This window comes from Chelonia mydas, chromosome 14 (genome assembly GCF_015237465.2).
Source record: "Chelonia mydas isolate rCheMyd1 chromosome 14, rCheMyd1.pri.v2, whole genome shotgun sequence".
In the NCBI taxonomy this organism is placed as follows: domain Eukaryota; kingdom Metazoa; phylum Chordata; order Testudines; family Cheloniidae; genus Chelonia; species Chelonia mydas.
The window spans coordinates 14,326,206-14,342,090 of NC_051254.2; the positions used below are offsets into that span (position 1 = coordinate 14,326,206).

Genomic DNA, 15,885 nt, shown 5'->3' on the forward strand with positions numbered 1-15,885 from the left:
TTGTTTAGTCTGGAGAAGAGAAGACCAAGAGGGGACATGATAACAGTTTTCAAGTGTATAAAAGGTTGTTACAAGGAAGAGGGAGGTAAATTGTTCTCCTTAACCTCTGAGAATAGGACAAGAAGCAATGGGCTTAAATTGCAGCAAGGGAGGTTTAAGTTGGACATTAGGAAAAACTTCTGAACAGTCAGGAAGCTTAAGCACTGGAATAAATTGCCTAGGGAGGTTGTGGGGTCTCCATCATTGGAGACTTTTAAGAGCAGGTCAGACAAATACCTGTCAGGGATGGTCTAGATAATACTTAGTCCTGCCATGAGTGCAGGGGACTGGACTAGATGACCTCTCGAGGTCCATTTCAGTCCTATGATTCTATGATTCTTTGATTCAGATGGAGTGATCCTTTTATTTCTGGGGTTCTGTTCCTGACAGCAATAACACTTGGCTTTGGCATTAGTTGAACCATGACAGAGAAGCCCGTGCAGACAGACAGCGAGATCAGTCGCGAAGACTCCATCATGGGCTCTGGTCAGAGAGAAGACATTGCCAGCAGGGCCTCCAGCCCAACAGGCTCCTTGGGCCACCATCCGCACTCGCCCCCCTCGATGCACAACCCCAAGGAGATCTGGAAGAAAGGAGGCCGCATGTTCTCAGTCCTGCTGGCCGTCAATTTGGTGCTACTGGCCTGCACCCTGGTGAGCAGTGCGGCCTTCAACCAGGTAGCTGTGCACGACTATGACGTGTTTTTCCTGCTGACCGTCATGATGCTGATCTGTATTGCCTGGACACTCTTCTACCTCATCGTCACCACTAAGCGCCAGGATGCCATCCTCTACAAGGACTCCCATGCGGGACCTGTCTGGCTGAGAGGTAGAAAGCCACCATGGGTGATACCTTGGGGTGGCGGGGGGGTGGGTGGAGATGGGATCCCATACAAGCTAAGCACTCTGTGGGCAAAGCATTGCCCAGATGGCCTCCTAGGGGCCCTTCTCAAAACATCACTCACAGAGAACTTCAGAAGGTTCCTTTCCTTAGTGCTCTGGGTCTGAGGGTTTGACTGCTCCAATGATCAGTCTCATTAACCTGCTGGATCCGGTACTTACACAGGAGGGTTCTCCAACGTACTCTGTTATTTTTCAGCCTCGTCATTCGCCATTCCAAGGGCTGTTGGTGCAGAGGATTTGTAGGCTTTAGGGTAAAAAGAAAACTGGGACTCCTATAAAGGGGAAGCCCAAAACGCCATCTGCCTCTACATGGCAATGCCATTTCTCTCCCTCCGCTGTCTGTCTAGACAAGTGTGGGCTCACCTACGTCTACCTGTCCACCCCCACCATGCGCACGTCATCTCTAATTGCCTTTGCTTCCTCAACAGGAGGCCTGGTTTTGTTTGCCATTTTCACCCTCGTGATGGACGTGTTTAAAACTGGGTATTACTCCAGCTTCTACAACTGCCTGTCCGCCATCAAAATTATCTACCCTATCGTGCAGGCTGTGTTTGTGATCATCCAGGTGAGCGTGGTCTCTTTCAGTGCCCGGGGGACAGGTGGGGTGAGCTCAGGGACAATGCTTGACCTTCCCGGGGTGCTGATCGCTCTTGGACCGGTCTCTGCCCAGCGAGCTTAGCTCACTCCTAGATCCGTTCTAACCTAGCAGAGCAAACTCAGCTGACTAAACTCCTCAGGGAGCACACTTCCCCGTCCGCCAAACCATATTTGATCTGCGGTGACTTGCTCTAGGTCAAGGTTCATAACTCTTTTCCATACTAAGACCTGCTATTATTTGCATAGCAGGACTGGTCACCTGAACCCCCCGGCCAGGTTCTAGCCAGGACTTCTCTCCCATTTAGCAACATGGAAAGGGCAGGATGGCCGTAACCCCTGAAATCTGTTCATGATTGCCTGTGGGGTCTCAACCCCCAGGTTGGGAACCCCTGATGGATGTCAATACTGTGGAGCGGAGAGGGCTGGATGGGAGCAAGGGATAAGCAGGAGCAGCCTGATGTGCAGCAATGGTGGGCAGAAGAAGGAGCTGCGGAGGCAGAGTGGAGAGCATGGGAGTGCTACAGCACAAGGCAAAGTGAATGGGGCAGGAATGGATGGCAGAGGAGCGACATGGTTGGGAAAATGGGCCTAGTGCAGCAAAGAATAGGGCAGGGCCTGACTTTCATTCTGCAGAGCATGGAAGTGACCGGGTCTGTTTCTAGTCTGACGCTGCCACTTTGAGGGTCAGTCTTAATCAACGCTTATATTTCTTCCAGACGTACTTTCTGTGGATTTCTGCCAAAGACTGCATTCACGTGCACCTGGACGTTACCAGGCGAGTATTTCTCCCAGCTGGGCATGTTCTCTTCTGCACTGGTCCCCATTCCTCTGCCGCTGCGAGCCTCCCCTGCAATTCGCTGCAGCTACAGGGGGAACATTCCTACATTCTTTCATGTCAATGGGTCTGTTACAGGATTATCCTACCAGGCACACAGAAGAGATGGCCCCGTGGTGAAAAGTGGAGAGCTGCCACTTGGTTCCCAGCTACCCTAAAGTGCTAAAAGGGGAGGGTCCATTCACAGATCAGGTTCAGTAAGCTGTAGAAATGGGGGCCAGCTGCAAAACTGAGAGGCAGAGCCAGGGTTTTGGTTTGAGCGCCTCTCCAATGTAATCCCGGCCCACGCAGTGTGGCACTCTGTCCCCCTTTAGTGATGGTTGACCCACAGATAGATGTTAATGAGCCGGCTACCATGGGCGCTCCTGTACTAGCAGCTCACCCTTTAAGATCCAGAAGCAGGAAGACTGATCCCCATGCAGGGGCACAGCCTTACACTAGCACATAATACTTAAATTTTAAAAAAAAGTCCTGGTCACTTCTCCAGTACTAGGAAGGAACACAAAGGAGCGTCAGGAAGATCAAAAGGCTGATGGAATGAGAAACCAGACCTCAGATGATCATATTCACTTTCGCAAGACTGGATCCACCTTTCTGGACAGGCCAACCCTGACCGATTTACTCTACATACTTCCATCCACACCCTGTGACAGACTGAGCCAGAAACAGTGAGAGACGAGACTTAGTTGGTGCTTACCGGGCAGGGTAGATGGTATGAAGAGTGAAGGGAATGAGAGAGAGCAGTTAGGGCAGCAGACAGGGAATCAGGACACCTGGGTTCTCTTCCTGACCCTGCTACAGGCTCCCTGTGTGACTGGGGGAAAGTCACTTCCCCTCCCTGTGCCTCAGTTTCTCCATATATAAAACAGGGATACTGATACTTGCCTGCCTCACAGAGGCAAGGCTTAATTCACTCATGTTTGAAGAGTGCATTGAGGCCTAGAGAGGATAGGTGCCAGAGAAGCAGACTTTGCCTTGATTCTATCTGTCTCTTCTCTCATACAGGTGTGGCTTGATGCTGACGTTGACCACTAATCTAGCCGTGTGGATGTCGGCCGTAACGGATGAGTCCGTGCATAAATCACACACAAAATTCCAGAATGTAACAGAAGGAACACACAGATGGATCATGAAAGGTAATTTGCCCATTAGTAAACCCAGCTAATTCTGGAGCTGAGGCTACGGAGTTAGAAGTCTTTCTCCGGATCAGAGTCTGATACCCTTACTCCGGCTCAGTAGCAATTTCATTGATGAGTGAATGCAAGGGGACTGCTCAGAGTAAGGTGCTTGTGTGAGTAGGGGTATTCCAATCTGGACCTTAGCATTCGTGTCTTGCTTTGTGTCCAGCAGGAGTCATGGGGATGGAGGGAGAATCTAGAATGAACAGAGGAGGAGGAGGGGAGAGGAGGAAAAGAAAAGGAAAGAGAGAGAATGAAAGAAAGAACCAGGGTGGAAGAGGAAAGGAAGGAAGAAGGGATTCTAGACAAGCCCAGATAAGAGAAGAATGTTCACTAAACCAATTGTTTGACAAGGGGGAAAGCAATCCCGAAAGGCAGAAACCAAAGGGAGGCTGAGGTTTCAATGGGCGGACTCTCAGTGTCCAGGCAACCCTGGGTTTTGGGGTCCTGAAATCTACTTGTATCTTTGGTCCTGCATTTTAGTGACCATCATTCTCCAGAGTGAGGCTCTTCAGGTCTGTTAACAAGTGCTTGTTCCCCACAGTAACAATGTAACATGTATGTGTTTTTCCTGTTCCAGCTGGAACGGCAAGTGACGCAATAGAAGGCTGTAGTTGTACCAGTGAAATTTGCAAGATCTTCCAGAGTGGCTATTTTTGGTTGTATCCCTTCAACATTGAGTACAGTCTCTTTGCCTCTGCCATGCTGTATGTGATGTGGAAGAACGTTGGACGCCTCATAGACCACCACACCCACCATATCCACCACCTGAAGTTCAGGCTCTTCAGAAGGACCTTCTTTGTGGGCATCATTTTGGGGCTGTTGATACTGGTGAGCGGCCTGGCGGTCCTTATTGTTTATGAGGTGCAGGTGAATGCCAGTGGCCAGCCAGACAAGAAAAATGAAGCACTCATCATGTATTACACCTTCAACATAGTTTGCCTGAGCCTGATGTCTCTTGTCTGCATCGGAGGTTCCATTGTCTACAGGTTTGATAAGAGAGACATGGACCACCACAAGAATCCAACCAGGACTTTGGACATGGCCTTATTGCTGGGGGCTGCCGTGGGGCAATATGCTATCTCCTACTACTCCATTGTGGCTGTGGTGGCCAGCACTCCAAGGGACGCCATAAGTGCCCTCAACTTGACCTACTCACTGCTGATGATCGCCCAGCACACCTTCCAGAACATCTTCATCATCGAAGGCCTTCATCGGCAGCCCCCAGAAGATGACCACAAAATTCATCCTCACCAGAAGGACCTATATGGACTCACCTTTGTCAACATCAATGCTGTATCCCTTCGCGTCCCCGAAAGCAGCAGTGCCCTGCCATCCCCCTTGCCCCACGGTCAAGGTGCGGTAGCAATTCAGCCTTCAGACGTGGTGCAGTCCATAATAGTCCCCAAGAAGGTGAAATGGAGGAGGAAGTTCCTAAAGGAGATCTCCTTGTTCCTGCTCCTGTGCAACGTAATTGTAAGTGACAGTCAGAAAGGGATTTTTTGGGAGGTGGGGGGGTCAGTGGAGGGCAGGAAGTCATGTCCAAGAGGATGTGGTCTGAGGAAAATGTTCCTTTTTCTTACCTTAAATCTCTCACTTAAATCAGAAGTTGCTGCATTGAAGTCAGTGGAGTTATTGGAAAACAGTCTCTGCTGGTGTAACTAGGCACAGCTCCCTTGATTTCAGTGGCTTTTTGCCCATTTATGCCAGCAGAGAACTGGAGCCTATAATGTTGTAGAATCAGTGCAAAGGAGAGGAGAATTGGGGCCCAATATTTTTCATTAAGCTTAATCCTTTGATGCTATGTTTTTAATGTAGGGAAAAGGCATTTAGAGCCTGATCTAAGCCATTTTGTTATATGTTAGACAGCAAAAGACATGATATCAGGTGATCAGTATTGAAGTAGAATGCGTGAAATCCTAGCTCCATTAAAGCCAATGACAGAACTTCCATTGACCTCAGTGGGGCCAGGATTTCACCCCATGGGTCAAATTGTACTCTCAGGATCTCTATTGACAGGTGTAGCTCAGAGCAGAATCTGGCCCCGAAGAGCTTCACTTAGAAGCCTGCCTTTGATTAGCAATTACACTTGATTAGCAGCCACGATTTTCATTGTAAGCCCTAAGGGAAGCCAATTAAATGTAGCATGACCCCCTTCCTTCCCCCGCAGTGTTTTGAAGGCATTTTGATTTACAGGAAAGCTGTGGAGGAAATACACACATTTCACAGGAGCTATGGCTTCTGAACAAACCAGGCAGAGACGATTTAGATAAAGAGTCTCCACTCTTTTTCTGTCTCTAATATGGTCCTGAATTTAGAAGATTTATCCTTTCCCTTCTCCCTGACTCTTCTGCCCTTTGAAGCTCTTAACAGCAGCTACAGCTTCTCACCCCATCCCATCCCTCTCACTGAGACTGTCACGTTTGTTTCCCACCTCCAAACAGCTCTGGATCATGCCAGCATTCGGCGCCCGGCCGCAGTTCGACAACGACAAGGAACTCAACTTCTACGGCTACTCGATGTGGGCTGCCATTGTGGACATTTGCCTGCCCTTCGGGATCTTCTACCGCATGCACGCGGTGGCCAGCCTACTGGAGGTCTACATCATGTCCTAAAAGGAAGAACACCTGCTCCATCAACCCACCTTTCCCGCCCCGGGACTGAAAGTCTGAGCGGCTGTACTGAAGGGTTTGGGGGTTGCATGCATCTCAAGCCCTAGCGATGACAGGGCATTACTGCACCGCCGTGGAAATAACCCACTCATAGTCCCAGATGTTGTTTTCTACTCATGTATGAGTGCGCGTGTTTGATTTCAATTATTGCTTTAAATTCTAAGGCTTTTAGAAAAGTGGAACGTGTACAAAGTAGGGCAATGAAAACCACGTGCAGTTCATTTAAATCGATACCCCTTCCTCCTAAGGGCCTGATCCTGCCGCCTGCTCCCAATGTCATTGACTTCATTCTCCCAGGGGGCACTCGGTACCTTGTCAGAGCCCATCTATGTGCAGGCTGAATCCCGTTCGCTTTAAGAGATCCATTGGCTTCAATGACATAACTCAGGTGCGCAAGGCAAATGGGACACAAAGCTACATCCCACCGCTGGGAGAGCCATTGCAAAGGAGAAGAATCAAGCTCACAGACATGAAAACTGAACTGGTGGATGTTGAAGGCTTTTGGAATCGCATTAGAATTCTCTTCTCCCCACTATCCGACCACAGTCCTGACGGCTTTGCAATACTGTCTTTGATCACATCCCCTTTCTCCTCATTGAGACTGTATAGCTGCTGATCAGCCAAGGCCCAGAATGACTGAAAGCATCCTTATTCCGGACAGCACCTACTCGTGTGCTGAATTCCCACTGAAGCCAACGGGCTCTTAGCACATGGTTAAGTGCAGTCCTGAATAGGAATAGACTTAAGCACGTGCTTAAGGTCTTTCCTGAATCAGGGCCGACGGTTAATTCTATTACAAGAATTAAAAGGATTTTTTAAATAGTTTAATGATTTTTTAAAAAACATATGAACTTATTTTATATAAAAAAATTATTTATTGATTTTCAGTGTAATAATGAATGGCTAAATGTTCACAGTGCCACACAATGCACACATTGGAGATCCAATTCATTCTACAGGCCAGATTTCCTGACCTTAGATGAACACACAGGGCTGCCAGTGATTTCATTTGGAGACCTGTGCATCAGAGAGTGGAACTGATCCATATGGTATCTGCCTAACCTGAAGCAAGCCTCATGAACTCTAAACACGCCATGCTTCGTTTGGCTGGTGCATATAAGTATCAGCAAATGAGTCAACATGGCACAGCTCAATGTCTCTCTCTTACAAAGTTATGTTTGTAAGAAAGAAAGAAATTTCATTGTACTGAAGAGGAAAATCGCAGAGCTGATGAAAATTAGCAATCATTTCCTGAGGCTATTTGTATATTTCTCAAATAAAAGAATAAATGAAAATCATATTACTTTACTGAGCAGAGTTTATTTTTCACCAGCCAGCTAGAGTAACGTGTAGGTTCGGTCCATGGAACACCAGAGTGAGAGGGAAAAACAAAGATTTTGAGGTGGTTGAAATATTTTGCCCCAAAAAAGAGTTCACATTTCAACAATTCATAGATTTTAAGGCCAAAAGAGACCATTAGAGCATCTAGTCTGACCTGCTGTATATTGCAGGCCATAGAATTTCACCATTTACCTCTCTATTGAGTCCATTAACTTGTGTTTCACAAAAGCTTATCTTCCAGAAAGGTGTGCAGTCTTGATCTGAAGACATCAAGAGAGATAATTCACCTCTCCCCTCGGTAGTTTGTGCCAATGGTTAATCACCCTCACTGGTTAAAATATGTGCCTTATTTCTAATTTGAATTTGTTTGGCTTTAACTTCCAGCCATTGGATGCTTTTCTTTTAGTTTTTTTATTAAGGCAAAGCTACACTAAAATGTTAGCCTACTACATCATATATTACATATTCAGGATCAGGTTAATATTCAAAGAACCTGGCTAAAGATTCTGACTTGCTGGCTGGGGATCCCTCTTCTAAATACCCTTCCTCTTTTTAGTTCTCCTCTTGTGTATGTCCTTGGTGTGAAAGCTTTTCCATTACAAGAACAGTCTGTATTTTACTATACCACAATTCCATAGGGTGGAGGTGTCACATTTTCCCAATAATTTGCAATACAGCGTCTAGCTGCTAAGAGTGAAAATGAATGTCATTTGTTGTTCGGTTTAAAATCCTAGATCATTAAGCAAGCAGGTCAAGGAGGGATCTCCCAGTCATTGGTTCTTGTAATGCCTTTCTCCACTAGACTCAAAGCCCATTAGAACTTTTTTTAAGACCAGCTCTTCAGAGGTTACAAATTAACATGTAAGAGAAATAAGTGAATGAACTAGGAACTGGCTGGACAAAAAAAACCTAGCCAGAATCTTAAGTTCTCCCTCTGAAGAATTTACTCCTGCTGGTGAATTGTACTTTCCTTATTATTTGCCTTCAGAACATGTTACCCTCTGTCAAGTTTACAGGACTAGCTATAACTCTGATCCCTCTCTGGTCTCTCCAAGTCCACCCCCACAGGAATCGGGACCCAGGTTTTCCGCTCTCTTTGGGCTACAGAACCCTGTGCATCAACTGTACTTACCCAACAGGCCCGACTGAGTTCAGGTACTTGCATTTCTTCCCTTCAGGAATTGCCACCAGTGGTGTATAGACTTAAAACAAATGTATTGTTGATTTTAACCACAGGAACACAACGCACAACATAAGAGAAAAAGGATTTTAAAACAAAAGGTCTTCACACATCTATCTTAACTACAGTCCTAGACACTGCCAGACCCTAACCTCTGAAGACCTGGATCTCAGCCTCCAAAGCTCTCCTACCCCTTGAGCGAGTGCCTGTCTTTTCAAACCCCTCCTGGCTCCTTTGTTGCGGTTTCCCAGGCTTGGACTGCTGGCCAAAACCTGTCTGCTTAGTCTGCTGCAGGGGGTCAAGCCAGGGCATCAAAACTCAAAGTAGTGGCTCTTGAATAGGCTCTCAAGTAGAGCTGGGCAAAATTTTTCCAACAAATCTTTTTCTCAGCCAGAAATGCAGGTTTGGGTGGACCAAAATGTTTCACAAATGTGTGTCAAATTAGTCAGATTGTTTCAGTCGGAAAAAAAGTCTGGAAAAGTCAAAACGTTCCATTTGGACATTTTTGAAATGAAACCTTTTGACCTTCTGATTCAGAACAACTTTGTTTCAACTCAGACTTCATTTTTATTTAAAAATAATAATAAAAAGGTTAGAAAACCCTCCAAATCAAACCTTTTCATTCAGCCCAAAGCAAATAAACATTCAACTTTTTTGGTTCACCAAAAAATTTGGAAAAAAAAAGTCATTCAGGTTGACCCAAAATGAATTTTTTTTCTCTCATAGTTTCAGTTCTGCCACCAAACCAAAAAATTAGTTATTTGTACAGCTCTACTCCAGTGTTTGCTTGAGAAGGAGATCTCGGAACCCACCTCCTTCCTGAGTGTGGGCAAAGGCTGTTTGTGGCTGAGATAAGTCTGTTTTATTGCCAATTGTTGGCCACTATTGTCTGCTATTCAATTGTGTTAATATGTCTAGCTATAAACAATGATAGGTGTGTTATTAACGCAAGATTTTTAAAGCCCATCTTCCCTTTTTGAGCCCACAGTCAGGCAGCTGTCCGAATATGACATTTGCACCTATGTATAATTCTGTGTGTAAAAAAATAAAATAAAGTCCAGGTAGAGAGCAGGTAGAAAATCTCTAAATATATAATTCTGGGCTCTCACGTATAAGAGAACCAAAAAAAACAAAACCTCTTTCCCATAATGAATTGGTAAAGGTTTATTTAATGCTCAAAGGGATTTTTACAAGCATTGATGGGCATCAAACTGCACTGTCTAGCCAGTTCAGAAGACACTCTGCCTGCAGGCAAAGCCAGAGTCTCTGCCCAATTAGTTAAACACAGGCTCAGTTTAGCACATCAGTTGCAACTCACAATCATGTGTAAACCTTTCACTGGCCACAAGCCCTTCTAGCCAATACGAATCCAGAAACTCACTCCAGAACTCTAAGGTAGCTCAACTGAATACGACCGTGAGACAATTAACCCTTCAATCAATATTTTGTTGCAGCCAGAACAGTGAAAAGGATCAGTAATGGATTCCACCCCCAATGATGATTTTTTCATGGCAAATCAAAATATTTGATACATGAAGATATTTATACATTCCCCATTAGTGACAGAGCACCTCACAATCTTTCAGTATTTACCCTCACACAATCCCTGTGAGGTGGAGCACACTATTTTACAGAGGAGAAACTGAGGCACCGGGTGGCTGAGTGACTTGTTAAGATCACGCAGGAAGTCTGTGGCAGGGCAGAGACTTATACCTAGGTCTCCTGACCAGCATCTTAACCTCTGGACCAGCCTTTTTTTCATGGTATCTCCAAATACAGCCATTTTGGAATGACCAGAAATCAGATCTCCATTAGGGGCTGCAGCACCTGGCAGCATAGATGGGAGATAACCAAATGTCTGCATGGGACACAAACCAAACAACTATCACATCAAACAAAGCAATTATGAGAGCTGCAGGGAACAGAGAAAAAGCTGGAGCCTCACCCTTACGGTTCAGTTGCTAAATGCAGAGTAAAAGGAGCCTGGTTTTCAGTGGTGCTGAGCACCAGCGCACTCCCATTGGTGTCAGTGGGGTTTGCGGGAGCTCAGCACCTCTTAGAAGAAGGCCACTGTTTAGCCTGAATTTGGGTTGAGGAGCCCAGGTTCACCCGAGTTTCAGTTTGGATCTGGATTTCACAGCTGGGCCCTCCCCTGTTCACAGGCCAAACCAGCTCCAGTTCTAGACAACCCTGAACTCCATCCAGATGCAGAGCTGGGTTTTACAGCTTTGGCCGGTTCTACCCAAACCTGAAAGTCCCAGCCAGGTCTAATACAAATCCAGGTGTCAGGAGAGGACATGAGTCTCCCCTGAGCCATCAAACACACAAAAGCCAGGACCTTTCACCATGTAAGTACACAGAGGGAACCAATCTAAGAAAGAGATGGAGATAAGAAATCGCTTTATGGCAGGTGAACAATAGGGAGAGGAAGAGGCTGTGATTAGGGCCTGACCTGAGCCGTGGTGTCGTGGATACAGCGAATCTGTCCCTCTTCCCTGATTTCTGAACCATTCCTTGTTTCCTAGGTCAGGTTTTGATTTAGTTGAAGGTGAGGCAGCAGGAGGGGGAGATAATCACAACAGCTCAGCAGCTGGGTGGGAGACGTGTCCAGTCCACTGGCCACGGAAGAGGTCGCTGCTCAGTGCACGCAGGGAGCGGGGAGTTGTCAGGTGTGAAGTTTGGGAGAGTGGGGTTGGGGCAGGGTGCTTGTGGAGGGCTGAGGGGTTGGATGTTTGCTGGGAAGGGGGTTTCCGCTTGGAGGGGAGTTCACCAAAGGGCTGTCGGTGGGTGGATTCAGCTGCTTGTGGTGGGGGAGAGGCCAGGTTGGGTCTTTGCTGAGGGGTGGGGAAATCAGGCTGGCTGCTTGCTTGTGGACAGGTGGGAGCCAGAGGTGAGACCTGGTTCTTGTTGAGGACTGGCTGGGCGGGAAGAGGAGCAACTCCAACACTGGGCCATTGCCCCTTCATTTTTGCTCACTAAGGTGGTTAGCTCCCCCGCCTTCGGCTGCAGCGAAGGGAAGGGTGCATGGAGAGTTCTCTGGGGAAAATGGCACATAATCAGAGCTTCTCAATTACCTTATCACACCAGACTCTCAACTGCCAATTAGCTCCACACTATCTGTGATGGGGAAGGGTGTGGGGCTGTACTCTGGAGCGTATTAGGCAACAGGCATTCCACAGAACCTTGTTGGACAAACACCAGAGCACGGTGGCCTCCTACTGCCTTGGCTTGGATTTACAGTTTGACTAGGCAGATACTCTCAGTGACAAGGCAGATACTCTCAGAGACAGCCTGTAACCTTATTCATGCTGAGCGCACAAAGAAAGCTGTTAATCAAAATGCTGCAGATAATGGAGGGGAAGAGGTTATTTCTGGTATTAATGACTTTGATTCAGCCCGGGAGCAAAGAAAGCCATCTCTATGCTGGAAAACTGCACCTGTTTAATTAAAATGGATTTAAAACCTGACCTCGTTAATCTGGTGCAACCCCCAAAGTAGACGCACTTAAGTTGGTTTAACCCTGGCTTGTATCGAGTCAACTTGCATCAATACATTTGAAAACTGGAAGAGCTATAGTTGAAGAGAGGTGCTTTTCAGCATCTGCAAGGCCAGAATCTCAGGGTTAAGCAAAGCTGAACCAGTTGGGTTTCGGGGTTTGTAAACTTCCAGCACTTTTCAAGCGTTGAGTTTCATGAACCACTTTCGAATACCGTAAAACTTTTTTTTAAAACCTTCAATTATTATTCCTCAAGGGAACTTTATTTACTTCTTTTCCTTCCCAGGGAGTGTTCAGATCTGGGGGGTTGATCTGGTCTATTTGAGTGGTTGATGACCCGGTTCCAATCCCTATCCAGGTTTCCCCAAAGCTGTGGGGAGGGCGGGATTTGGAGCTCTGCTTCTAAAGGTAGAATCTAGGATTTCAGCAAAGCCAATTCCCGTTTCCCTGCCCATGAGATACCCACACCCAACTGCAGAAAACCTAAGCCTGCGGTTTTAAAATCCACAGGAGGGCTCCCAATATTGCACCAAGTGCTCTGGGAAGAAGATTCTGGGTTTGTTATTATCCTGTATGGAAATCTGTTTTTTCTGTTAAATATATAGGCTACCAAATGGTATCTTTGAGTAGCCCAGTGGCCTGCTATGCTTTAAAATGGACATTAGGAAAGGAGCTTGATTACCTATCTAAAATGTTGATTGCCCATACATAAGACATGCCATACCAGAACAGACAGTGGTCCATCTAGCCCTGTATCCTGCTCTGGCAGAGGCCAGTACCAGATGCTTCAGAGGTAAGTGCAGGAAACTGTGTAGTGGATTATTATGAAATAACCTGTTGATTGGGGAAATTTCTTCCTACTCCCACCTCCCCATCAGTTACTGGCTGGCTTATGCCATGAAGCATGATGGTTTATAACATGGAATAATACCTTAAAACGCCATTCCTAGGACAGAACTTTGGGGCACTTCCACCCTTGACTTTTTGACAAATAAATAATTCCTGTCCTTGTTTTCTGTGCCTTAGTCAGTTTCTGATCCAGGACAGTACTTTGCATCTCACCCCATAGTTCCTTCCTTTCCTTATCAGTCTCTTGGGAGGGACTTTGTGACTCAGAACTCAAGCATGTTGTAAAAGTGACAACCCCAGAGCTGCAACGCTACTGTTTCTGTTCTTAATAACCTCTCTCCCAGAGTCGTTTCACCTCTAGCTGCACCCCATACATTGCACTTGGAGTTTCAGGGAACACAAACTCAGCTAAGAACAGCCCAGGATTGTTCCTGGCTTCCAACCAAAACCAGAAGTCCGCGCGAATTTGCCAAAAATATTCCAGTGGTCTAAAGAAACTCACCTTCAGTGGGGCTGGCAGCATACAGCAGGCTGAGAACAAGCGTTGTACAGCTCAGATCAAGATGAGCCCAAAGCACACTTGAGGATCTGAACACCCCAAAATTTTGTGCTATTGGAAATTCAGATCTGGTTCTGAATTCCTCCTTTGGAGCCCATCTCTCATGTCAGGCAGTGATACAGGTAACTTAATCTTCAGGTACTCCTGTGGTTTGGTTTGGAGATGCACCTAAGAGTTTGCATGTTTATCTGATCATATGTCTAGCCATACTGTGCTACACACTTCTCCTGACCACCATCTCCCAAGATTCATCACCTCTTCTGCTTCTGGCAAGGTTGGAAATACCTTGAGACCATTTTTTCCCATTCTGAGCCAGAACCTCAGCTGGTACAAATTGATATAGCTCCATTGATTTGAAGCTGAGGATCTGGCTGTGTATCCCAACCTTTCCGCTTCCGGAACCCAAGAGAACAGCTCAGAGACGTGCAAACAGCACAACCATGTCTCTAAAAACCCTCAGACTTTGCAGACTCAGGTAAAACAAGTCCTGGATCCAAACTCACCTGGTTTTGGTATCACCTAAGAAAAAGCCACCTCCCTTTTGGCCTGTTTCTACAGAGAGGCTTGGAGAAAATGAAAAATGGTGGTGGGGGTGAAAAGAGATCCAAACTTTTTTTTCAAAACCAGTTCAGCTGAGGTTCATTCTGAGACCGGGGAGAAAGTTCCGGTTGTTTTAGCCAGCCCAGTTTGCCCATCATCCCCCACCTGGAGCTCCCTTGAGTGCGCCAGTGAGGGAGAAGTGACTTTCAGACACCGTGGAGCTTCAAAATGCATTAGTCATATGGGCTTGCAGTTTTCACCAGTCAGCACATCCTGTGTAGAGAACTAACAGGCAGTTGACATGGGCTGGCCAGGGTCGATTCCTATTGGCTGCCCTCTGCCGAGCTAATGAGCCTCTCAGCGAGGTCATTAATATAATGACAATAATATTCCAAAAGTAAACAGGCAAAAATCAATGTGCTGTGAGAGCCCAGGTTCCACTTTCCAGTTGGCAGCCCTTGCCTGCCTGTCGCAGCTCTTTAGAGAAGCCTGGAGAGGGCCGGGGCTGAACGGCAGTCATTGCGGGGCGGGGGGTGATTTTAGCTTTGCGTGCCTGGAGAATGTAAAACGGGTCCCACCAGTTGCTGCTTCCACCCTGCGGATCTCACCAGCCGTGTGGAGGTAAGAACGTAATAGAGAGCTCTGGCCAGTATGGACACCTCTTCTCGGCTTCTCTTTTCTCTGGGTCATTCCTGGGAATCGGCAGAAAGGTTGGACGTGGTCCTGCACTTCCTGCCGGGTCCCTTTTCTGCTGGCTTGGGGAATCCTCTCCAGCAGGATGGATGTATTTTGATACTGTTATTCTGGACGTAGTTCCAGTTAGGAAGTGTCTCCGCCCCGTCTCTCCCTAACACCCCTTGCTCTACGGATCACCCCCTGAGGGAGTGAGGGTGGGATTAGCACCAGCTGCTGAAATTTGGCTCTGAGACTATGTCCTTTCTAAGGATGCCTGGGTCTGGGACCGCGTACCCCCCCCACAAGCCAGGGGGGATTTATCATCACCCTGATAAAGTGGGGAGAGGGAGGTTCTGGCATTTCCACCCCCCTGACAAAGTAAGGGGTTGGGTTTGTCTTCTATCGCTATGGATCCCTTTCGATCAGAATGAGATTTGTCCAGTGAGCAAGCCCCTGATTGCCCAGGGATCTGCTTTCCCCTGGTGTATTTAAGCTGCCTGGAGCAGCTGAATCAGCCTGGGTCCATTGCTTGGAAGAGACTTCACATGTGTATAAATTACCCCACTAACAGAGCAAATCATGCTGGATCTTTTAGTATCTAGCCGGGTCTTTTCACCGGCTTTGAACAGAACGTTTTCTTAGCTCTCAAGGGCTGCATCATAAGAACTCATTTAAGCACCATTTTAAACATAATTCCCATTTATGGACTGCATTGTCTCTGTCTCGGTGGCTGTTGTTCTCCCACAATTCTTGCTGTAAACTCCAGCTAGATCCAAACTGAAAAGTTCCCCGAAGTTTGGGCACGCTTAGACCTGTGGGTGTTGATTTGGGCCCTTCTCTGTTCAAAATTGACCATCTTCTAGGGACAAGCTCCAGGTATTTATTCTACCATCTCCCACTGCATTTCGAGGGGGGAGTGAGAAGAGTCTTCCAGCTCTGCCCCCTCCCTGAGATATGACTTGGGGGTGGGATGGGGGGAGAGGGCAGTCAGGATCTTTTGTTGACAAACTGGTGCAGGCCCG

The 15,885-nt window shown here is 46.9% G+C and overlaps 1 protein-coding gene across 1 annotated transcript; it reads left to right on the forward strand.

Annotated features, from left to right (window-relative positions):
* The first annotated feature begins 461 nt into the window (after window positions 1–461).
* OTOP2 (otopetrin 2) lies at window positions 462–6,166 on the forward strand. The gene is made up of 6 exons (XM_007065048.4): window positions 462–867; window positions 1,370–1,506; window positions 2,255–2,313; window positions 3,379–3,509; window positions 4,132–5,027; window positions 5,996–6,166. The coding sequence occupies exons 1-6, from the start codon at window positions 462–464 to the stop codon at window positions 6,164–6,166; spliced, it is 1,800 nt and encodes a 599-aa protein (XP_007065110.2).
* Window positions 6,167–15,885: the final 9,719 nt, after the last annotated feature.

What these genes read in the sequence shown, in the direction of transcription:
- OTOP2 (XM_007065048.4), top strand. Translation starts at nt 462, where the DNA reads ATGACAGAGAAGCCCGTGCAGACAGACAGCGAGATCAGTCGCGAAGAC. An exon ending in CTGTGTTTGTGATCATCCAG is followed by an intron (nt 1,507 to 2,254) that starts GTGAGCGTGGTC and finishes TATTTCTTCCAG; the next exon opens with ACGTACTTTCTGTGGATTTC. An exon ending in GTGCACCTGGACGTTACCAG is followed by an intron (nt 2,314 to 3,378) that starts GCGAGTATTTCT and finishes TCTCTCATACAG; the next exon opens with GTGTGGCTTGATGCTGACGT.